At 34.1% G+C, this 26,097-nt stretch overlaps 1 protein-coding gene across 1 annotated transcript in view; it reads right to left on the reverse strand.

Moving 5' to 3' along the window:
* The window catches only part of Pdzd8 (PDZ domain containing 8), a 43,510-nt gene that overhangs the window by 13,017 nt on the left and 4,396 nt on the right, over positions 1-26,097 (reverse strand). The window contains exons 2-4 of the mRNA XM_075302220.1: positions 23,015-23,299; positions 7,703-7,895; positions 40-1,381 (exon numbers count right to left, since the gene is read on the reverse strand). Coding sequence (XP_075158335.1) covers positions 40-1,381; positions 7,703-7,895; positions 23,015-23,299 — 1,820 coding nt within the window. The remainder of the gene's footprint in view (positions 1-39; positions 1,382-7,702; positions 7,896-23,014; positions 23,300-26,097) is intronic.

Below are 26,097 nucleotides of genomic sequence, written 5' to 3' on the forward strand. Positions count from 1 at the left end.
ATAAAAAATGCATATAGCATAATAGAAAAAAAAACTCACAAATCTTCAGGCATTGGAGGATTCAATTCATACGTCTTAAAACTTTGACTTAAACTTGTCTCACAACATTCTGCCAATATTTGATAGATGGGTATATTGGTAAAGCCCAACAGTTGATTTTCTCCCACACATTTGCCATACACAGAGATATTCAAGTAACGACAATGTTGGTCTAATTTAAAATTACACACGTCCTCCATATGGATGAGACGTGCTAGTTTACAATCCACGGTGGAATGTTGATAATAATGCTCGACATCATTGACTCCTGACGAGAGGTTGTTGCTGCTGGTGGGTAACAGGTTGGCCAGAAGACTTTCACAGTTGGTTCTTGAAGGAACTTTAGGTAGATTTAATTGTTGTTTAGCCGCTAATTTCGATGATTTCAATTTACTCTCCTCGTCCTTGGAGGAGGCATCACCATGATCACGGCTTATGGTTTTCTTAAGGGCTTTTGCGATGAGTTTTGTCTTTTTGGGGGAATTTGTGGGTGTGTTGCTTAGGCTGGACTCACTGCTTGTACTCCGCTCTCCCACAGCCAGGGGACGTATTGTTACGGCTGATGTGGGCCCAACAGGTTCAGGAGTTTTTGGGACTATGGAGCTATAACCTGATTTTGCATCTCCCAAATCCTCGTAAATATCCAGATCTTCCAATATGGCATCGTTACGTATTATACCTGGTATAACACGATCTATTCGTAAACAAAACACATTAGCTTGGAGACCTTTAATGACCTTGGCCACTTGTTGTATGGTAGAAACTCGCTTTCCCTCTATAGCCAATAGAATATCGCCCACTTTCAAATTCGATTTACAGGCCGGTGTATTTGGAAGTACGGCTTCGATTTCCACAAAATCTGCAGCAGATTGTTTAAATATAATACCAATTTGTTGATTTTTTGCCTTATGAATTTCCACATCCAATGAGACCTTCACATGACGATCATCCTGTTGCCAAGCTTCGACAAAGGCCAGCGAAGCCATTGTAATGGTACAATAGATATCGGTCAGGTGTGTAGGACACATAAGACGTGATATTTCGGAAACTTTAACTTCCAGCACACCATTCGGTTGGATATCACCTTCTCCGACATCTTCTTCGGGGGTTTTGTGGAAGAAGGGCTTATAGCGTAATTTATAATTGGGCAAGGTATGCTTTCGTCTTACAGCTTTCCGGATTTGATTCGATATCAGACTGGTAATATTCGATTGCATTTGACGACCTTGATATCTTGACTCTATGGCCAAATCCAATTCTGGATCACCCAAAAAGCTTAGAGACCAATGGGTATATGGATTACGTGTGAATTGTAATCGTGCCAATCCGGAGAGTTGTTTCACTGGAAAATAGAAAAAAAAATCAAAAAAAAAAGGAAAGTCATATATAGAGTTCTCTTATAATTTGATACAGCCAAAGGTAATATGTAATAAAAGATTATCCCTATGAAGCCTAGATATAAGTTTCTTTAACCAGGGTTGGGGAGTATGTGACCAATATGTTTTCGTAGTGCCTTAAAATGGGAACTAAAAGCAAAACAAATAAATATTGACGTATGTTAGACATAACCGAATGTTTCACTATGGAGAAATCCATCCAGTTTAACATGGGTTAGCCACGGACGCGGTAAATTTACACTTTAGAACATGGAGAACATGGACCCATTCCAAAGTAGTCTTTCTATACGCAGAGAAGGACATGATTTATTATTTTTTGGGAATTATTGCGAGTTGTACTCCAAAAAATACAATATGCAAAAAAGGAAACATTTTTACTGGAGTTGTGTATTTGGACAGTTCTTTGTTGTTCTAGTTGTACGATTGCGACATGTTCATTTGTATCTTAAGGAGATGAAATCTTTGGTCTTACGACAATATTTTTTTCAGTGTAGATGATAAATGCATTATGAACTTCATTTTAATTAAAATTTCTTTATTGTAAAGAAATATGCCCCTAATATTGTATAAATTTGACATCCTGAAAATTCAAAGTACATCAATATTTTCTATTAGACTATCAGGCAGAGACATCTGACATCAGAAGTTATATATGACAGAACAATACACAGAAAGAAAGTTAGTTGTAAAATTGGTGTTAAAATTAACTCTTATTTATTTCAAAAATGTTTTTTGTTTTAGTTTATTTTTAAAATTTTCCACAATATTTTCACCAGGCCAACGAATTTTTCTTTATTTTTAGTTCATTTTTGCGAAAACACTGAAAAAAATATTGACCTAATATGGAAGATTATGCACCTTTAATTTTAGGACTCGAAATTTACGCAATGCTAAAGACAAAACTCTTTAAGATAATGACATTTTAAATAAAAGAAAGTTTATAATCTTTGCTTCAAAAATTTTTTTTCATTAAATTTAGGACACAAATCTTGAATTTTTGCGTCTCTCTGTTTAAGTTGTAGATCTTCGAAGTAAGGTATATGTTCCTTAAAATAAAGAAAAATATTTTTAATTTAAAGAAATCGTCTTTAACTCAACTGACATATTGAATTTTTAAATTTTATATAAAAACGCTTCAAATATAGGCTAAGACTTATTTTAAGGATTTGCATCTTTGTTTTATAGTTTTTTTTTTAGTAGTAGAAAACAGTTTTGACTTTGAAGTACTTGGCATAGTTTGGATTTTGAAACTGGAATTTGTTTGTACATGAATACCTTTATTAATATATCGCAAACAGAGAATAAAAATTCGATGAATGAGATCTGTATCCAATTTTAATTTTATCGATCCTAGATTTAAAGCCAGGGAGGTCCGTAAAAAATGTTTATACCCTGCGCCACACTGTGGAACAGGTTATTATAAGTTAGTGCATATGTTTGTAACACCCAGAAGGAGACGAGATAGACACATGGTGTCTTTGGCAATAATGCTCAGGGTGGGTCCCTGAGTAGATAAAACCATGTCCGTCTGTCCGTCCGTCCGTGTGTCTGTGAACACATTTTTGTGATCAAAGTCTAGGTCGTAATTTAAGTCCAATCGCCTTCAAATTTGGCACATATTCCTAATTTGGGTCAGAATAGAACCCTATTGATTTTGGAAGAAATCGGTTCAGATTTAGATATAGCTCCTATATATATCTTTCGCCCGATATGCACTAATATGGGCCCAGCAGCCAGAGTTTTACACCGATTTGCTTGAAATTTTGTACAAACATAACACTTAGTCGTATAGTCAAGTGTGCAAAATTTGATTGAAATCGGTTCAGATTTAGATATTGCTCCCAAATATATCTTTCGCCCGATATGGACTTATATGGCCACAGAAGCCAGATTTTTGGCCGAATTTAGTTGAAATTTTGCACTAGGAGTACAATTAGTTGTATAGCTCCCATATATATTTTTTTCCGATTACGACAAAAATGGTCAAAATACCCACATTTTCCTTGTTAAATCGCCACTGCTTAGTCGAAACGTTGTAAAAATGACTCTAAACTTCTAATACATATATATCGAGCGATAAATCGTATAAATCATAAATAAACTTTTGCAAAGTTTCCTTAAAATTGCTTCAGCTTTAAATGTTTCCCATATTTGTATACCCACCACCATAGAATGGTGACGGGGTATAATAAGTTTGTCATTCCGTTTGTAACGCATCGAAATATCGATTTCCGACTATATAAAGTATATATATTCTTGATCAGGGAGAAATTCTAAGACGATATAAGCATGTCCGTCTGTCTGTCTGTCTGGCTGTCTGTTGTAATCACGCTACAGCATTCAATAATGGAGCTATCGTCCTGAAATTTGGCACAGAATCGTCTTTTGTCTGCGCGCAGGCCAAGTTCGAAGATGGGCTATATCGGGCCATGTTTTGGTATAGCCCCCATATAAACCGACCTCCCGATTTGGGGTCTTTCGCTTATAGAAACCGTAGTTTTCATCCAATTTGCGCGAAATTGAAAATCTAGAGATATTTTGGGACCTTGAAGAGGTGTGCCAAAAATGGTGAGTGTCGGTCCATGTTTTGGTATAGCCCCCATATAAACCGACCTCCCAATTTAGGGTCTTTCGCTTATAGAAACCGTAGTTTTCATCCAATTTGCGCGAAATTGAAAACCTAGAGGTATTTTGGGACCTTGAAGAGGTGTGCTAAAAATGGTGAGTGTCGGTCCAGGGTTTGGTATAGCCCCCATATAAACCGACCTCCCGATTTGGGGTCTTTCGCTTATAGAAACCGTAGTTTTCAACCAATTTGCGCGAAATTGAAAATCTAGAGATATTTTGGGACCTTGAAGAGGTGTGCCAAAAATGGTGAGTGTCGGTCCATGTTTTGGTATAGACCCCATATAAACCGACCTCCCGATTTGGGGTCTTTCGCTTATAGAAACCGTAGTTTTCATCCAATTTGCGCGAAATTGAAAATCTAGAGGTATTTTGGAACCTTGAAGAGGTGTGCCAAAAATGGTGAGTGTCAGTGCATGTTTTGGTATAGCCCCCATATAGACTGATCTCCCGACTTTACTTCTTGGGCTTATAGAATCCGTAGTTTTTATCCAATTTGCCTCAATTTCAAATTCTAGAGGTATTCTAGAACCATAAAGAGGTGTGCCAAAAATGGTGAGTAGCGGTCCATGTTTTGGTATAGTCCCCATATAAACCGATCTCCCGATTTTTCTTTTTGGGCTTATAGAATTCGTAGTTTTTATCCAATTTGCCTGAAACTGGAAATCTTTAGGTATTTTAGATCTGTGAAGAGGTGTGCCAAAAATGGTGAGTATCGGTCCATGTTTTGGTATAGCCCCCATATAGACCGAGCTCCCGATTTTATTTCTTACGCGTCTAGAAACAGTATTTTTTATCCGATTTGTCTGAAATTGAAAATCTAGAGGTATTGTGGGACTATAAAGAGGTGTGTCAAAAATGGTCCGTATCGGTCCATGTTTTGGTATAGCCCACATATAGACCGATCTCCCGATTTTGCTTCTAGGTCTTCTAGAAACTATATTTACCATCCGATTTGCCTGAAATTGGAAATCTAGAGGTATTTGAGGACCATAAAAAGGTATGCCGAAAATGGTGCTCATCGGTCCATATTTCGGTATAGCCCCCATATAGACTGATCTCCCGATTTTGCTTCTTGGGCTTCTAGAAACTATATTTCCTATCCGATTTTCCTGAAATTGAAAATCTAGAGTTCTTTTGGGACCATAAAAAGGTGTGTCGAAAATGGTGCCCATCGGTCCATGTTTTGGTATAGCCCCCATATAGACCGATCTCCCGATTTTGCTTCTTGGGCTTCTAAAAACTATATTTACCATCCGATTTGCCTGAAATTCTAGAGCTTCTATAAACTTTATTTATTACCCGATTTGCCTGAAATTCGAAATCGAGATGTTTTTTTGGACCACTAATAAGTGTGCCGAAATTGAGGTATATCGAGGCCCATTTTTTGGTATAACCCTGATCTCTCGATTTTTACTTCATGGGCGTCTAGATACTATATTTTTTAGCCGATTTGTTTGAAATTGAAAATCTGGAGGTATTTTAAGAACACATATATGTGAGTAGCAAATGATGCCTATCGGTCCATGTTTTGGTATAGCCCCAATATAGATCGATCTCCCGGCTTTATTTCTTGGGCTTCTAGAATCCGTAGTTTTTATACGATTTGCTGGAAATTAGTAATCTATAATGAAATTTTAGACAAACGAAATTTCCTTTTTGTATAAAGTATTTTCGTTTATTCAACGATTGTCTCTAAAATTTATGTCAAAAAAAAAAAAAACTTTGCTTGCCTAAAATTACGTTTCTCAAAAAAGAAAACACTTATTTCATGGTCATGAAAATTGCTTGAAACTGAAAGTAGAATTTCCAGATTTAACTCATCGTATTTATTTAAATAATGGCGGAAATAATCTACAGATTTAAGATTTCAAATCAAGTCGTAATTTCATCATATACACGATATGTTTATAATTCTCTAAAACTCAAACAAAATTGGTTCTCATAAATCCAGAATCTGATCTGGTCTTCATTGACTTGCTTGGGAGAAGATTTGTCATCAAACCCCCTACAATTCTATATATGAACAAGGAACCCACTACGACGAAGAGTTTTCAAACTAAACTATTATAGTTGATTCATGGTGGTGGGTATTTAAGATTCGGCCCGGCCGAATTTACTGCTTTATATACTTGTTTTTACTAAAATTGTGTTCCATGTTTCCCATATTTTTTTTACTAAAATTGTGTGTGTCTATAGATTTTGTAAAAGTCTATCAAACTCTGTCCAAATCGAGTGATATTTAAATGTTTGTATTTAGGACAAACCTTTATATATAGCCCCCAACCCATTTGACGGATGTGATATGGTATCGAAAATTTAGATCTACAAAGTGGTGCAGGGTATAATATAGTCGGCCCCGCCCGACTTTAGACTTTCCTTACTTGTTTTATTTTAAAGAAACCGCATCTTTGGCACAGAATCAATAGCAAAATCCTTAAAGGAAGGTCAAAATCTTGGGATCCAAGTAAACTTTGTTTTGAGTGAAGGATACATTTCGTATGGTAGGAAAAAAAGTCAATAATGTCAGAAGATGTTCGTTAATTTAATATATCTCAAAATTTCCTATACAATTAAGTTCAATTTTCGGACGAGATAGTTAATTTTTCCCACAACATAGTTTACTTTTTTCAGTGCACTGAGTGTTCGGTTTATTTGGTGGCTTTGACACCCTTAAATATCAACACACATATGTGCAAGTAGTCAAGATGAGTAGTCATCTCGCATGGAACTGGCAGATTGACGTTTTTATACTCTGATCGTGTAGTAATTTTTGGGTATAAAATATTTTAAACATGTGAGTGCTATTTCTTATACACATTGAATAAAATATTTACGTGATATTAAAGACTTCGTATCCTAAATTTTAAGACGCGCAATTTAAAAAATATTAAGGCCAAATTTCTTCAAAGTAATGACATTTAAAGTAAAATTTAAAATCATTGCTTTAAAACTTTTTTTTTTATTAAATTTAGGATACAAATTTTGGAAATTTGCTTCCCTCCGTTAAAGTCGCATGTGTTTGAACTAAGACAAATTTTCCTTTAAAGATATATTGATTCTTTAGATTTAGGATCAAAACGCTTCAAATGCTAAGGTTTATTTTGAGGATTTAGCGTCTTTGATTTTTTGGTATTAAAAAAAAAAATTCTTTATTTTAAAGAAGCCGCATTTTTGGCTCGGAATCAATACCAAAATCTTTAAGGGTCAAAATCTTTGGATACAAATAAACTTTTTTTGAATGCATAATATAGTGCTTTTGAAAGTCAAATGTTACTATTTGAACTCAATAACACTTGTATCAAAATCAATACGATGACAATACACAATAACAAGAAAATCTATGAATACTTAAATCCTAAAGAAATTCTTATACTCCTCCAACTACCCCAAAGTTTATATTTCACTTAACAAACATATAGATTTACCCAAGGGATTTGTTTTAGTATGTTAAACCAGATAACATATTCTCATCGTTGGGTCATCAATCATTGTAATCCTCAAAGCTTACGAATAGTTAAACCCCAATGAATTGATTTTTATTATTTATGACTTTCACATCATCTTTGAGGCTAACGAAAACACAGAAAACAAAATAAGATTTGCCACAATTTGTGGTAGTTTTTTTCCCCCCAACTTACCCTTCAAAGTCAATGATCCCTTTTTGCCGAGTACCATGTCAGCATCAATGGATGTCCGGAAATTGCCCATATAATGAATTTCCATTAATAAATCCAAATTCTCAATACGTTCACCATTCTCATCCAATTCAATATTGTGTACTCTTAAGGTTCTTATCTCCGGAAATTGATCACCCAGCTCAAGTTGTTTTATCTGTAAATGGAAAAGAACAAAAAATAATACAACAAAATGAGCAATAATAATAACATCCTTGCAAACATTTATCCTCCTCCTTCTTCAGCTATCATCAACATCATTAACAACATCACAGGCACCATTTCATTCTAATAAAGGATGCTGCTGCAACCACATGCCTGTAAAACTAATGTGGAAAAATCACAGAGGCAATTTCTGTCACAATTTAACACCTTCACAGTTAAATGGCAACCATTGTTCGAATATGTGTGAGTGCGGTGGTCGTTGTCGACAACGGTAACGGTAACGACAACAACAATGACAAAATACAAATGCGACAAGTTTAGCACACATTACGACCAAAGGCAATTTCATTTCCTCATTAATTGTTTGTGTATTTAAAGCTTAAAGGATAATGAGAGAAGAACTCAACACAGCATCAGAAAAATCACAAAGGAAAGGATTTTCTAAAGGTAGCGAATGACATACTATGTCCTAGATCCAAATTATATGTATATTTCGACCAAACTCTGGTTTTTTTCTCTATGTGGGTTAAAATTATACAACCTAAGCGAGAGGTAGAAAATACGGCCGGCTTGAATCTAAAACACTCTTTCCATGCTTGGCATACTATTAACCCTTGCGAGGTTATATAGGTCAATTAGATTAAGCTGGTTGTCGGATTACGAACCTATGCCTAAAACAAGTATACGTACGTGGGCGGTTCGGAAACTTCTTAGCCTATCAATGAAAGAGAATAGTTAGTGTTTCAAAAATATTTTTAATTTTCAATATAATCTCCTGAAACTTCAATACACTTAGTCCGACGCTTTTCTAGCAATTCTATCCCTTGATTAAAATAGTTTTCCTCAAGGTCTCAAAATAGTGGTTTACAACTATAATTGCATCTTCATTTGAGGTAAAACGCTTGCCAGCAAGGAATTTTTTTAGATCTGGGAGCAAGTGAAAGTCACTGGGAGCTAAATCTGGAGAATAAGGTGGGTGGTCAAGCAACTCGTATTTTAATTCGTTGATTTTAGCCATTGTTAAAACACTCTTGTGCGCTGTTGCATTGTCTTGATGAAAAATTGTTTTTTTTTTGTGTTGTAAGCCAGGAGGTTTTTCTCGAATTTGTACATTTAATTGTTCCAAAAAGTTGCAATAGTACTCTGAATTTGTTTGTTTGCCCTTTTGCAGATAGTCAATCAATGAAATACATATGAAGTCCCAAAAAACCGTTGCCAAAACCTTACCAGCCGATTGAATTGTTTTTGGCTTCTTTGGGGCACTTCCTCCAGCTTCAGTCCATTGTTTGGATTGTTCTTTTGTTTCTGGAGTTAGTGGTGGATCCATGTCTCATCAACAGTTATGAAACGACGCTTAAAATCCATTTTATTCCGCTTAAAACGATCCAAACAAGCTTGAGAAATGTTCATTCTTATGCGTTTTTGATCGATTGTTAACAAATGCGGCATCCATCTTGCAGAAAGCTTTTTCATCTGTAGTTCTTCATACAAAATTAAATGGACTCGATCATTTGAGATGCTCATGATATTAGCAATTTCACGCATTTTTATTCTTCGATCATTTAATACCATATCATGCACTTTGGCTACAATTTCTGTTGTTGTTGCTGTTTTTTGAACGTCCACTACGTGGTCCATCTTCAATGCTTGTACGACCACGTTTAAATTCAGCAACCCAATTTTTTTACTGTTGCATATGAAGGAGCACTTTCACCTAACACATTCACCATATTATTATGAATTTCTTGTCCCGATAAACCTTTTTTATGTAAATATTTAATGACAGCACGCATTTCTAATTTTTCCATGGTAAAAAATTGCGGATGCGTCTTTTTTGAACACCTGTTTCTATATGAAGGAGTTGCCAGATCGAAACAAAATTTAACATGTGTTCATATCAGATACGGACGTTTCCAAACCACTCAACTTTTTTCTGTTTATACAGCGCTCTTAATACTAGGCTAAGAAGTTTCCGAACTGCCCTCGTAAGTTCGTACGGGTCGAGTTTCAAATACCCAACACCATGGAGCAAATATAATAGTTGCCTTTGAAAACCATTATTCGTATTGAAAACCATTGTTCGTATTGGACGAAACTTACTACTTAAAGAAGTTCGGTTCAAATGGTACGCTTCCGGAAAGAATTCTCTTCGTTAATTTAACGAAGAATTATTCATTCGAAACATTTTGCGTTAAAATTTCTTCATAAATAGTACGAAACATTTTCTTTGAAATAACGAAGAAGTTTCATTTAAGTTGTAAAATTTCCGTTCGCGACATAAAATTGTCTTTGATAATGTTCTTGAGTGTATTCCTTTATTCACTTTTGTAATGCATGTCTATGCTACTTCTCATTTGGGTGACATTTTGCTATGAATAAAAGTGAAGTTATTCACTACTTTCGAATATAAAAAGAGTATTTTCATTGTATGTTTGAAAAAAAATATAAAAATATTGTAGTGATGCCAAAGATTGCATGTCCTTTAAATACGAAAGCGAATTTTGTTTTGCCTCAGTGTTGCCAGGTTGGGGGTTTTCCCCCCAAATTTAGGGGTTTTTTACACGTTTAGGGGGATTTTTAGGGGTAACATTTATTTGGCGGGATTTTTGGGGGTAAAAAAATATCTTAGATCTTATAAAGTGGAGCAATTCTCAACAAAATTTGGAACAATTCTGGCATGAATTAAGAGAAAAAAATAAGGGAAGTCAACTTATGTTCCTAAATACAAGCAATTATGCAATGACGTTCTTTTCTAAACGTATCTGTTGAAGGGGCATTTTTAATATTTGATACAATTAAAAACAAAGTTAGGTTAGGTTAGGTGGCAGCCCGATGATCAGGCTCACTTAGACTATTCAGTCCGTTGTGATACCACATTGGTGAACTTCTCTCGTATCACTGCCCGATTCCATGTTAAGCTCAATGTAAAGGGACCTCCTTTTTATAGCCAAGTCCGAACGGCGTTCCACATTGCAGTGCAACCACTTAGAGAAGCTTTGAAACCCTCAGAAATATCACCAGCATTACTGAGGTGGGATAATCCACCGCTGAAAAATTTTTGGTGTTCGGTCGAAGCAGGAATCGAACCCAAATTTGTGACAAGTGGTGTAATGATTTTTATTTACTTCAAAAAAAAATTGCATTAAAAAACTTATTTTGTCTAAAATTTTGTTCCTCAGAAAAAATCTTCTTTCAGTTTATATATTTGTGTTAAATTTAATTTTTAATAAGTGCATCACTAAAGGATTTTTAACGAAATTTTGGGCCTACTACTGGCCTTGTACTACTTACATACTTAAAATTTTTGGGAGTTTTTGAAAAAAGTCTGGACCAATTTAGGGTTTTTTTCTTAAGATTTGGGGGGGAAGAATCAAAAATTACCTGGCAACACTGTTTTGCCTAGAGGACGCATTTCTCTGATATTAAGTTCTTTCCTGGTCCAAAAAGTCGATAAACTTTTAAATGAAGTGGTTTAGTCCTTATAATTAAGTGATTTGGCGTAAAAATGTGTGTCTTAACATGAAAGAAAACTTGGCTTTCATAATTCTGAAGAATTCTTCAAAATTAATGAAATTGTCTTTAAATTTATAGTCTTTTTGCATTTTGACTCCAAACTTAAACTTAACATTTAATGTGTTTTGAAATTAATTGATTAAAAAAGTGTCGGTGAAAATAAACTGCATTTCATAGCGAAACCCGAATATAATACCCACATTAGGCCAAAAGTAATCCATCTCCTTTTCAAAAACATTTAACCAAGTTGCAATGTTTAAAACGAGTAATTTAGCATTTAAATATTATACTGAATGAATGCTATTTTTAAAATTAAATTAGCATATATAAGGCTAAATTATCAGAATAATAAACTGCTTTAAAATATATTTATTTTCTTGGAATGCTAAAAATATAAAATATTCACAAGTTGTTATAGTCTACAGCAGTACACTCTTCCTATCTATGATAATAAACTCCCTTGAGAAGAATAATAACAAGTGTGTTTTATTCTGTTTTTGGTCTGTTATTTTACAGAACAACCTAATCTTTTTACTCAACAACTACTCTTCAATGGCTTGATAAAAGTGCCACAAACAGGCGCCTTTTTAAAGATGAACGAACACAATAAGTAAACTAGCAGTGCAACAACCCACGCCTAGTCGAGAATACAATTTCCACAGTACTCCTCCTACTGCCATGCCATATTTATTCCTTGTGATGTTTTTCATTGAAAAAAAGGAAGGAAGGAAATTGAAGATGACATACAAAAAGGATGAGTAGTGCGCATAACAAACACAATTTCAATGGTCTGGGAGTTGTGTAGAGAGTGGTGTGAGATGCATAGAACAATGGTTAATATATCTCATCTGAAGGCTCTCAAAAGAGCAGTAGTAAACAGTAGTATGGTTAGAAAGAAGGACGGTGCCATACACACAGAGAAACAGGACATACACACAAAGAAACGTTGGACATAATTAATATCAGTAAGCGGGAGCCACCATAGTGCAGTGGTTACCATTCCCACGTTCCATACACAGGGTCGTGGGTTCAAACGCAGTTTCGACCAAACACCATCAAGCTTTTTAGAGGAGGTTTATTCTCTTTCTGTAAGGCTGGTGGTATTTCTGAGTGTATTAAAGCATCTCTAAGTGGTTTCACCGCAATTTGAAATACCATTCGAACTCGGAAATCCTTGTCATAGAGCTAAACATAGAAATGAACAGCACTTATTGATAAGTTATGGTATCACAATAGCCTTAAGGGGAAATCTGTTGACTCTTCTCTACACTGAAAAAAAGCATGCCCGGTTCCAAAGATTTTGTCTTTACTTTAAAAAAATTGGTATTGATTCCTAGCCAAAGAAGCGGAGAATACAAGTAAGGATACTTTTAAGACGCAATTATCTTTTAAATTTGGGTTTTGTGTACTTGCTTATAGGAAGAAAATTTTAATTTTTCGTTTTTTTCGGATTTTTTTCTTTATATGCTATCAACGTCCTTTAAAAACGAGTTAACGACAACTTTATTTTCAAAATTCAGCCTCGAATTATGCCCAGAGATGGTCTGTATCAAACTTTTTTAGGTTTGCGACTGTCGCAAAGTTGTAAACGTCGAAAACGTCACATACGCGTCGTAAATGTAGAAAAAGTAACAAAAGTCGCAAACTGAAAATACTTTAGTCGCGTCAGCTAGGCAGCGAATTCGATGATATCCAAGACGATGGTATGTGCGAAGAAGTTTCAATTCTTGGGAATGTTCACAATTTTCGGTTTTATTCCCCACATTTTCCCTATTGCCGTTTGCACGTAACCGTGGATTTTCTCGTCCTTTCTTAGCTTTGAGTTCAGTCTCCTGTCCAATATAACCCCAAGGTATTTTGCACACTCTCCAACGGGAATTTCGATACCACCTAAGAAAATAGGCTTGACCATGGGAAAACTTTCACAAATTTCTGCAGAAACTCACAACGAATGCTGCCAAACTAAATTAAAAAATGTTCAGGATTTCTTCTATTCAAAATTAGGTTTTCTACAGTAGGTTTACGACATTTGCGACATACGTATTATACCGTCGCAAATGTATGTCGCAAAAGTCACAGTTTGTGACAGGCCAACCCTGATTATGCCATGTTTCAAGTAAAAAAGGTCTTTAAAATAAAGTGTTGAAAAACATGTCCTATATTTGAACGATTTTTTGCTTTGTAGTGAAAATGCAAAAAGACAATAAATTTAAAGACAATTTCATTAAATTTAAAGAATTTTTCTGAATTATTAAAGTCAAGTTGACCTTAGCCCAAAAATTTTTTCTTTCATGTTATTATACCCATTTTTAAGTCACATCACTTAACTATAAGGACAATACAACTTCATTAAAAAGTTTATCGACTTTTGGACAAGGAAAAGATCTTTATATTAGAGAAATGCATTTTCTATGCTAAGCAAAATTTGCATTCGTATTTTAAAGACATGAAATCCTTGACCTCACGACAATATTTTTTTCAGTGTACTCTCAGTACTGCATACAGAGAAATCTATAACATCGGTGTAATATACTATTGCTATGGCTATTGATGCAAAACGAGGTTTTAATTGGACTGAGCAGCAAAGCCATTAAGGCAGTGGCATACACGGCAAAAACAAATTCGTGGATACGATCTAAGATGTGTTGAATGAGGCTTTATTGGCTGTGAACCCTTTAAGGATACACTGGAAAGCTGTGTTTGTAGGCATACGGAACATCTTGCTGAGTATGATAGAGAGACGGACTGTATGGCGAAGACTGGGATGAATGGTGGATAGCTTTCCGAACTCTGAATGTCTATACAGATGGATCTAAGTTAGACGAAGGAAATACAAGTGGGATTCATTGCAGTGAACTAGTAGTACGAGAGTTGTACAAGTTAGATAGCGATTGCAGTATCTTTCAGGAACAGATTTCTGCAATCATAAAGCCGACGAGTCGATTAGGCCGTTATTCAGAAGCGATATTAGCCTTTTTATCGGCAGGCAAGCAGCTATATAGGCTTTGGCCAATACGGACATAAAGTCTAAGCTAATCCGCAGCTGTCGTAGAGAGCGTGGAATAATGGGTAAGTAGGGCGTTCGTGGAACGAATAATGTCCTTGCGCACTTTTTTCCTTCGCTGTATTCATACCTTTACCAGATTCACCAAAAAAAGTAAACAGTTTTATAGGAAGAATAAACTAACTCGTACGGAAATTGAACTAAATTGCACTCCATATTTTGAGATTTCTACAAAGCGTTGTTAAAACCAGGAAAATTTAATGCCCTGTTGTATCCAGTTACACCCTCTCATAGAAGAAAAAATAACTAAAAGTAAAGAAGAAACTCATAGGCGCCAAATCATGATCATTTTTACTATTTTTGGGAATCGTACGAAAAAATTCATTTGCTGTAGTTCATATTGAACTTATGTGTACGATCACTGAACTTTATACCCACGTTTAGTTCATAAAATGTTTGAGACATACTTAAAAAACGAAAATTTCATTGGGCTGTGGAAAATTTAGCAGGAAATAATAAAAATTAACTACAAACAAATATTTGTTTGCAATAAAAATATGTTAAATCTAGTTAGTTAGTTTAACTACATAAATTTTTTTCTGTGTGTCAAATATGATGAACTAACATATGGTGAGGACATTGGGTATCAAATCAAGTTCATATGGGACGAGAAGAACCGGAGAAATTGCGAAATTCTGATGGCGATGAGCAGACATGAGTTGAAAATTGGAATAATACTGAACATAACACACTTGGGAAACATATGGTAAGAACTGGCCTCAAAGATGATGCCAATTGCCGATGGTACCTGAATCCGGAAGTTACGTAAGACTCTTACTACTTCCTGTGACAGTGTCTAGCTTTATGCTTTAAAAGAAACAAAATACTTCTCTCCTTTTTCTTTCAGGTTCACACCGATATGTGAGAGGGTAGCTTAAGAAACATTCTCGCTTTCATCAGGGTCTCTATTTGACTGCAATAAGCAACTTTAAGGAAGATGGATATACGAAAGTTCTTGAGCGAAGCCCTTAAATGCACAAGATCACCGACACCTCCGAAAAATATATAATATTCAAAATGGTAAAAAAAGAACATTTGCATTTTTTGGTTGTATCTTAAAATATACAGTGCGCATTTAAGGGTTAAAGGAGACCACTTCAGGAAGAAGAAGCAGAGAACATTTCCTTGAGGAATCACATTAATCGGATCCAAGAATTGTTGTCATCCTCCACAACCTATCCTAACGTATATACTCAAAAAAACAGTGAATCCACCAGGAAGGAAAATCTTGGTTAATTATCGAAAATTTAAATTTATTTTAGAAAATTTTAACTGAACTGTACAACAAAAAATGATTGCCCGCCGATATCACAAAAATAAATAAACATTTTTCGAAAAATTCAAAAATTATTATTAGACATAAATAATGTTTTGCACTATTTACAGAATACGTCGTAGTTTAAAGAAAAAATTGACTAAACATAGAATCGGGCAGCACTCACTGATAAGAGAGAAGTTAACCACTATGGTGCCACAATGGACTGAATAGTCGAAGTGAGCCTGAAATATCGGTCTGCCACTATACCCCTAACATTACCTAAATTGCAAAAATTTCGTTGAGTGCACCAAACCCAATCTAATCATATCTAATTCGTATACTCTGAGATTAGAGAGAGCCTAGCGTTGTCCAATAAATACTTAGCCTTAAAAAGGGCAAAGATTTTGGAAATGTATTGAGTTTTCAAATTCAAAATTGTAATTTCTTAAAAATTGATTATCAAAATCATAATATGACTACACAGAAAAAAATTTCACGAACATTTTTCCAATTAAAGTCTTAGTTGAGTTAAAAAAAAAATTCAATTAAAATTTCAATTGATTCAACAAATTTTTTAATTGAAACAAAAATTAATAATATCAATTAATTTTTTAATTGGATCAACAACATTTTTAATTGACTTTCAATTAATTTTTTAATTGAAAGTCAATTTTTAATTCTGTGATTGAAGCCATTTCAATTAAAAAATTAACTGGATCAATTAATTTCGTGATTAAATCTGAAAAAAAAAATATATTTGTGTCTATGTGACAATATGAGAAATTTTTTACTGCGTAAATGAAAATTCTATTGTGCGTTAGTCTGCTTCCCTTCAGTCACTCTGTCGACCAACACAAAACATTGCTAATGACGGCAATGGCATTGTTCCTATTAACCCACATCTAAACAAAGCTAAATAAAGATGGGTTGCAAAAAAATATAGAAGGAATTTCTAAAGGCATTCAGCTGAAAAAACACAAAATGTTGTGTTCGACTATTTTTGGATCCGCAAACAGCTGAAGTTGGGGTGGGCGACCAAAGTTGGAAAATCAAGCCACAAATCATATTTTACCAACTTTGATGTATCTATTTTAAAAATTCTCATATCATTATGGTCATTTCAAACGAACCTCACTTCCATTAGGTCTTATAGGTAGAAATTAGTCATTTTATTTAGTAGTCTCCTATAAAATGGACTATCATAAATTACTTTGTGTGCATTAAAAGCGGCATTTTAGCAGGCATTATGGCTTATATATGATGATATAGCAATTCACCAAAAGAAAAACTGTCCCCTTTGAGCAAACTGACAATGCGCCAACCAATGCCAAAAATCTAGCATTTCGTGAACTATTTCATTTAATGGAATTGCGTGACCTAACAATTCTGTCGTCATTCTAAGGTATACTTAAGAAATGCATACAGGATAAATATGGCAAAAGTTTAAACAAAAATGTATGTCTTTTCTTTCTGGTCGATATGAGCTAATGCGATATTTATATTGATACATTGAACGAAATAGTGTTCTTATACGAAATAGTAGGCATCTTAAATTTTAGCGTACTAAATTTACAAAACCCTAAAGGCAAACTTCTTTAGAAAAATAACATTTAATTCAAGTCACTAATTCGGCCTTTTAAATGCTTTCAATTAAATTGGAAAAAACTTAAGGCACTAAATTTTTGAAATTTGCGTCTTCCCATTGAAGTCGTGAAATTTTCAACCAAAGCCAAGTTTTATACACAGCGCCACACTGTGGCTTTAGTCCAATCGACTTATTTGGCACAAGTATGTTTTTTTTTTTTGCTCAGAATAGAACCCTATTGCTTTTAGAAGATATCGGTTCAGATTTAGATATAGTTAAATGTTACAGTTATATGACCCCAGAAGCCAGAGTTTTACCCTGATTTGCTTCAAGTTTTGCACAAGCAGTACACTTAGCTGTATTCTAATATGTGCCAAATTTGATTGAAATTGGTTCAGAGCTAGATATAGCTCCCATATATCTTTCACCCGATATTCACTTATATGCCTTCAGAAGCCAGAGTTTTACTCCGATTTTCGTGAAATTTTGAACAGGGAGTAGAATTATGTTCAGGTTCAGTTTTAGACATAGGAGCCAACGTGGTGCAATGATTAGCATGCCCGCCTTACATACTCAAGGACGTGGGTTCGTTTCCTGCTTCGACCGAACACCAAAAAGTTTTTCAGCGGTGGATTATCTCACCTCAGTAATGCTGGTGACATTTCTGAGGGTTTCAAAACTTCTCTAAGTGGTTTCACTGCAATGTGGAACCCCGTTCGGACTCGGCTATAAAAAGGAGGTCCCTTACATTGAGCTTAACATGGAATCGGGCAGCACTCAGTGATAAGAGAGAAGTTCACCAATGTGGTATCACAATGGACTGAATAGTCTAAGTGAGCCTGATACATCGGGCTGCCATCTAACCTAACCTAACCTATATGCATAAGCGTAGGAAGGTCTCTGGGGGGGGCTTAGACCTCCCCAGAAAAAGTTTAGCCCTCCCCCCAGAATTTAAGAACCTATTTACGACTTTGCATTGTGGTAGCAGTTGCCGATGGCAATATACAATTGTAATTCTTAACATTGTCTTCTAAATTGTAAGTTAGTTTCTTTATTATAAGCTGAATTCAAAAATTTTGTCATATTTTCCCGAATAAAATTTTTTAATAAATTTTTATGTTTTTTAATGCATTATTACGCTTGTCTGAAACATTTGACTTCGAATATTTTCAAAAATTATTAAAATTTTCTAGAATGGATTTTGCATTTGTGCGGCAAAATTTGAGAAATTTTTACCATTTTATAAATTCTTACTCTTTTTTAGCCCATAAAAAAAAAAAATACCCAATAAATATACGAAAAACACGAGTTATAAAAAATTGAATTAAAACAACTTCCTGCGTAGTTAAAATAATGAACTTCTTTATGAGGACATTTTTGGAAGTGCTTTTAAAGTTGTGACCCAATTTTTTTTTTCTTGGAAAATGTGTGGAACTACATTTAGTTTCTTTTTTATAAATTAATTGTCTAGTCATGTTGAAATCTGAATTTTTATTCATTTTTATAAAATAAAACATTAATTGAACCTATAACTTCAGTCAATTATTTTTTGCTACGAAAGTTGTCTAGCTACGCTAATGCTTATATGGCCAAAGATTTACTCCGATGTCCGTGCATTTTTGCATTGAGAGTAGAAATAATATTCTAAATATGCATGCCATACTCATACGAACATGGAGCTCATAGCATTACTTCGATTTACGAGCTTAAGAGAAGTGAAAGTTTTCACGAGGAGTAGAAGTTTTAGTCCTGGCATAACATTCCGCAAATACCATCAAATTTAAGAACCACTTTAGATTTATTCGAATTGGCTACATTTGGCACAAAGTATGTCCTTTAAACGCCCAACAAAGTCAATACATTGTGACTCTGATATTTTTATCTATAGCTAACCGTAATTTATAAAATGCCCCAGTCCAAATGCCAAGATCCAACTGATTGAAATCCGGAGACTTTATTGGTCATTATGCGGTAGAAATGAAGCAAGGTGTTTCATTTTGAGCCATTCTTAGATGAAGTGTTTTGATTTTTGTTGGAATGTCCATGACCTTTGGTCGAAATGTTTAGGACATGTTCCCGGTAATATTCGGCATTTATTTTGACCCCAAGGTCGATGAATACGAGCGGGGAGCGACTATTAGGGCGCGATCGTTCTGGTGACCAATGAAGGTGTACATTTTCAGCTGACTAAATTGGCAGGTATATTATATCACTTTATTTATTCAAAAACTCCTTAATTTGGAATCTCATTGGAGAAAACAAAATTCTGTATCTTTAATGATGGAGAGATCTAACGATCTCACTATCACGCTTGAATTCCATCACAAATAACTTTATTTCTGAAAGCAATGTATCACACTGCTTTTGTAACCTTGTAAACAATAAAATGAATTATAACTGAAATAAATCTGTCAGTTGTGTATACTTTATGTGGTCTGAGGCCACTATTTCGATGTGTTGCAAACTAAGTATAACCCCATCCTATGGTGGGGATTGTTTATATCAATCTAATTAGTAAGTCACGTCTCTTAAGCTCGACGGACGAATGACGAATCCTATCAGGGTATAGGGACCAAGCCAATAAAAAAACTGTTACAAGAAGGAAGTTTCTATAGAATACACTTGAACGCCACAAAAACATCGTGTTACTGTAACTCACGGTAAACTGACTGGCGTTTCATGAGCCAAAAATATTTCAGTTGCATACAAAAATTTGTGTTGTAGTCAAAGGAATAAGATTTTATCGCGTAGTAGTCACGCCTTGGGAATCATTTAAACTTTCATATATTTATAGATTAATTCCAAATTCAAACTAAGACCCGAACTTGATTTTCCCTATCAGGGCTGTGGAGTCGGAGTCGGAGTCTAGGAGTCGGAGTCTGAAGATTTTGCTGGAGTCGGAGTCGTAAAAATTTTGCTCGACTCCGACTCCGGCTAAATCAAATTTTTTAAAACACTTCACATTTTTTTAAGTTTTTACGCAAATTAGTTTCCATTGCTTTATTCATTCGATCAATGTACAGCATGATTATAAATGAAAATCAACTTCCAATTACGGCTATCTTTTTATGTTTCCTAGAATGTTAGACTAGCAGATGGGCTGGATCGATCCATTTTAATGCTCATATCAATTTATTTGAAATATTTCGAACAATCGAAATTATTTTTTTTTTAATTTTATTTTAAGGCCATATACGTATGTGGAATATTGACAGAAAATTTTTCAAAGTTGGTTTTTATAGAAAATGTTGTCAACATTTTAGTTCTATAGCAAATTTTGTCAAAATTGTATTTCTATAAAAAATTTATTCAAAATTTTATTACTATAGAAATATTTTTTTCTATAGAAAATTTTGTCAAAATTGTATTTCTATAGAAAATTGAGTCAAAATTTTGTTTCTGTAGAATATTTTGCTGGATTTTATTTACTACACAAAATTTTTTCTAAAATTGTACTTTTATTGATAATTTTTTCAAAATTTTATTTCTATAAGAAAAAATTTTATTTCTATAGCAAATTTTCTCAATTTTTTTCTTACTGATGCTCACTGATACTCACTGCTATAAAAAATGTATTCAGAATTGTATTACTATAGACAGAGATGGTCCGTATAGCATTTTCTTGAGTTTTCTACTGTCAAAAAGTTGTAAACGTCGAAAACGTCATATAACTTTATAAAACGTAGTAAATGTCAAAAACACCTACACGATCCTTAGATTTGATTTCAATTTTTAATGGAAACGTCATTGTGAAGTATTTTAGAATTTTTCTATTATAAAATTTTTGAAATTTTTACTCAAATGCAATTTGCAGGCATAAACGTTTGAATGCAATGCATTTTCAAATTGCTGAAATTGTGAAAATTGTTGTAGCAAAAATCGGATTTAGGTACAACGTGTGGGCATGCAAAATACCAACCACGCATTATTAGCATATCCGAATTTAATCCGGTTATGTGAAATCCAACTGACAGTAGTATGCATATTTTTACTATTTTTTTATAAGGAAAATGCGTTCTCAAATCAAGTAAAACATAAATTCTTCTAAAAAACGTATACTGTACAAAAAAATACTTAAATTTAAAAAAAACTAGGTAGTTTACCAAGGTTAGCATTTTCTTTTATTGAAAAGGCTTTTTTTATTATGAAAATACATTCGTGAATAAAAAAAGTACAAAATAAGCGGGTCCAAAACAGGTGTTCATACTGTATAAATTCTTATATTGCCAAAAACTAAGTGTTTTCAGAAGGTTTACGACGTTTTTGACGTATGGTAAAATACGTCGTAAATGTATGTCAAATACCTTACAGATTATGGCAGGCCATCTCTGACTATAGAAATATTTTTTTCTATATAAAATTTAGTCAACATTTTATTTCTATAGAAAATTTAGTCAAAATTTTGTTTCTATAGAATATTTTGCAAAATTTTATTTCTATAGAAATTTTGCAAAATTTAGTTCGCTACACAATTTTTTTTAAATTGTATTTCTATTGATAATTTTTTCAAACTTTTATTTCTATAAAAAATGTTGCCAAATTTTATTTCTATAAAAATGTTATTCAAAATTTTATTTCTATATATTTGGTCAAAATTTTATTTCTATAGAAAATTTAGTCAAAATTTTGTTTCTGTAGAAAATTTAGTCAAAATTTTATTTACTAGACAAAAATTTTTCCAAAATTGTATGCTCACTTATACTCATTGCTAAGTCGAAAACTTGTAGAAATGACTGAAATTTTAAAATTTTTCAATGAATGAATCATAAATGCATTTTTGCGAAATTGTCTAAACAATTATAAATATTTCCCAAATATTGCCCGAGTTTTGTAGAAGTCTGATTTGAGATTTTATCAAAATGTAGATCTAAATACAAAGTTGTGCAGAGTATATTATAGTCGGCCCGCCCGACTTTAGACTTTCCTTGCATTTTTAGTTTTTGTTAAAATTGTGTTACGTCCCATAACGTTAGATTTAAATTTTAAGTACATATATTTTGTAGAATTTGAGATAGTATCAATAATTTTGGTCCACAAATACATATACTGTTGGTATCTTCTCATATTATGATGGGTATTTATATCATTATTTTATTTATTAAACATTGCCCTAAATTTGAAATATAGAGTTCAATTGGCATCTAATGTGAAATTAAGACCTTTTTTTTTTGCACACATAAATAAATATGATACTTTATATCGATCTACTTACGGTACCCCCACAATAGAACTACAAATTAGTGGTATTAAAATGACATTTAGTTATATTACCCGGAGTCGACTCCGGAGTCGGAGTCGAGCTGATGAAAAATGCTGGAGTCGGAGTCGGAGTCGGAGTCGAGCAAAATTGGCTCGACTCCACAGCCCTGCTCCCTATGCAATAAAGGCAACCTCACCATACCTTAAACATTTTCCCTCTTGTTTCCATGTAGGTTAAGGACAATAAAATAATTTCATCTCATCTCCCAACATATCGAACGTTGCACTTAAATGTTCAATTACAGAAAACCACATGACTTTTTTAAAGTATTGTAACCATGAATCCAAGTGACTGCATAATCAAAAGTCATATTATTCTCAACTCTATAATTTTCCCCTAGGGACCAGTCATGTAATTATCACAATGTTTACACGAACACAAAAATCCTACAACACTGCATTGGCCCTTCGTTTGTAATGTGGAATACATACCGTTAATTTGTCAAATAGCTTTCCCGTTGTTGTTTTAGCTATCAACTCATCCAACTCCAGCGAAAGTTTACGATAAAACCATTTTCGCACGCGATTTGAATTCTTGAGTTCGTGGAATAGGAACTGCATAACGAAATTCAGCGAGACCAACGATGATGCATCGGCATCCTTTGCTGAACTAGTAACAGCACCTGCAGGGCCCGAGGTAGCAGCATTTGTCGTAGATGTGGCTTGAAGTCCTCCGGATGGTGATTGACCAATAGAACGTGCGGTCTGATGTAAAGCCTAAAAAGACAAAAACAAATAGTTAAATTGGAGTTTATTTTTTTGTATAAACACAAATGGTTTAGAGGAAAATGATATTAGCATATATAACAAATGAAAATTACTTCAAAATTGAGGCATTTTACACAGAAAATAATATCACCGAAATTGTTCAAATTAGAGCTTTAAATAAATTTTTAAATAAAAGTGTTTATTGATTCAATCACCAAAATTAATTGTATCAATTAATTTTTTAACTGGTAAATTGCTAATTTATAGTATAGTTTGTGGGAGTGAAACAAAAAATTCCATTGAAAATTAATTGAATCAATAAATTTAGTGATTGGAGACAAATAACATTTTTCTCTGTGTAATGTTAAATCCGGGAAAATGTGAACAAACAACAATTAAAAATAGACTTTTTACCAAATCTCACTATACGGAAATGGTCTAATGTAAATATATCGAACGAACAACTTACTATGGCATACCACATTCAAATAAACAGTCGTAGCCGGACGGACAAACAGCCATGCAGTTGAAAATTTGGTAGTTTATTTAATATGGAGCCACCGTAGTGTAATCAGTGGCATGCCAGCCGTGTATAAAAAATGCCATGGGTTCAATCTCAGGTTTCGTCCAACTATTCGCCGTTCTTTTCTGGAGAACGAAATACTTTACGCCGAAAATATGACACGTGTTGATGTTTCGTGGCAAAAATGTAATATAGTATGGAAATTGTTCGTTTGGAAATTGTTCCGAAAATGTTGGAACACTGAAAAAATATATTGCTTTAATCTTGGTGCAATGGTTAGCATGCCCGTCTTGCATACACAAGGTCGTGGGTTCGATTCCTGCTTCGACCGAACACCAAAAAGTTTTTCAGCGGTGGATTATCCCACCTCAGTAATGCTGGTGACATTTCTGAGGGTTTCAAAGCTGCTCTAAGTGATTTCACTGCAATGTGGAACGCCGTTCGGACTCGGCTGGAATCGGGCAGCACTCAGTGATAAGAGAGAAGTTCACCAATGTGGTATCACAATGGACTGAATAGTCTAAGTGAGCATGATACATCGGGCTGCCACCTAACCTAACCTAACCTAAATTTAAGCACTCCAAATTTACGCAATATTAGAGCAAGTTTCTTTAAAATAAGGAATTTTTAATTAAAATAAAGGTAACCCTCTATTGCCAATCCCGCCTTTAGGCGGGCTTCATTAAATACGGAAGCTTTTAGGAAAACACACCTTAAGACAACAAAAATCAATAAAATAAAAAGAAAACTTAGTTGAACCTGTTCAAGATCCTTTGCAGCATAAAGGGTGATATGGTCAAAATTTGGTCAATATAAACTTGACGTCCCGAGAAAAAATTGAGAGATCTAATTTGATTCACTTAGATATGAGAAGATCCGAAAAATGGTAAGATCTAATCATATCTAATTACTATGGAATTAGATTTGATCAGATCGCAAAATTGGCCTAGATCTAATGTCTAAGATGTAATTATATCTGTCCCTATATATTATTGGATCTGATGTTAGATCTGGTCATATATGGAATTATATACATTTATATTTAATTCTATCTCATCATATGTTGGTATATCTGCTTATATCTAAAGGGGCCAATTTTGAGATCTAATCATACCTGACTAGATCTCTCAATTTTTACACGGGGTATTTCTTTCAATTTTGCATTAAAAAAACCTGAACACCCCTCATTATGTAGGTGTGTGTGTAGAATGTTGCTCCTATTTTGATTTTGGAATTCACTCTTCAGTTGTCAAAATGCCGTCCAAGCAAGAAGAGCAGCGTATCAAATTTTGCTCGCGCATCGCGAAAATCCGAGCTATTCGCACTCAAAGCTGGCAAAATCGCTAAAAGTTGCCAAATCAACCGTTACAAATGTAATTAAAGTGTTTGGGGAACGTTTTTCGACAGCCAGGAAGTCTGGATCGGGGGGAAATCGAAAACCGGAAGCCGCTGAGACGACAAAGAGAGTTTGCCGGTAGTTTCAAGCGAAACCCTAAACTCTCTCTCCGAGATGCCGCAAATAAGCTGGGAACCTAAAGAAGACCAAAAAACTGCTAAGGACGAGCAGCAGTTCAAGGAAAACTGGCTTTCTGCGGCGAAGAAGGTGGACAAGGTGGCTGTACAAAATCTGATGGCAGGTGTCAAGCGTGAGGCCCGGCAATTCGGATTTGGAAAAGCGAAAGCCTAACTGAATATTTTCCTGTATTTTATACTAATTGAACTTGAAAAAGAAATTTAATTTGATTTTTTAAATAAACGATTCCACCGATTTACACGCGTTTTCCCTTGACCAAATTTTGACCGTATCACCCTTTACACTGAATTTTACCGTATACATTTTTCTTGGTTAGTTTCCTTGCTTTTGCGTCGTTAACTTTGAATATTTAATCAGCTGACAAACAAATTGGGGCCTTAGGTAGTTAATTTAGGACAAGAATTTTTGAAAGTTGCTTCTCCCCAATAAAATCGTAACTCTTTGAAGTAAGGAACTTTTTCCTTAAAACAAGAAAAAAAATTTGATTTAAAGGAATAATCTTTAAATTAACTGAGATATTGACTCTTTAAATACAACAAGGATTCAAATATAGGTCAATAGTTATTTTGAGGATTTTGCACCTTTGGTTTAAATTTTTTTTTGAATTTAAGAAACAAAATCTTTATAACACTTTTATATATCATTTTTGTAACTTTGTTAATATATCGCAAAAAGAAAATGAAAATTTGGTAAATAAGATCCGCATTCTAATTTTAATTTTATGCAGCATATATTTAAAGACATATAGCT

The sequence above is a fragment of the Haematobia irritans genome, chromosome 3, assembly GCF_050003625.1.
Source record: "Haematobia irritans isolate KBUSLIRL chromosome 3, ASM5000362v1, whole genome shotgun sequence".
Classification (NCBI taxonomy): Eukaryota; Metazoa; Arthropoda; class Insecta; order Diptera; family Muscidae; genus Haematobia; species Haematobia irritans.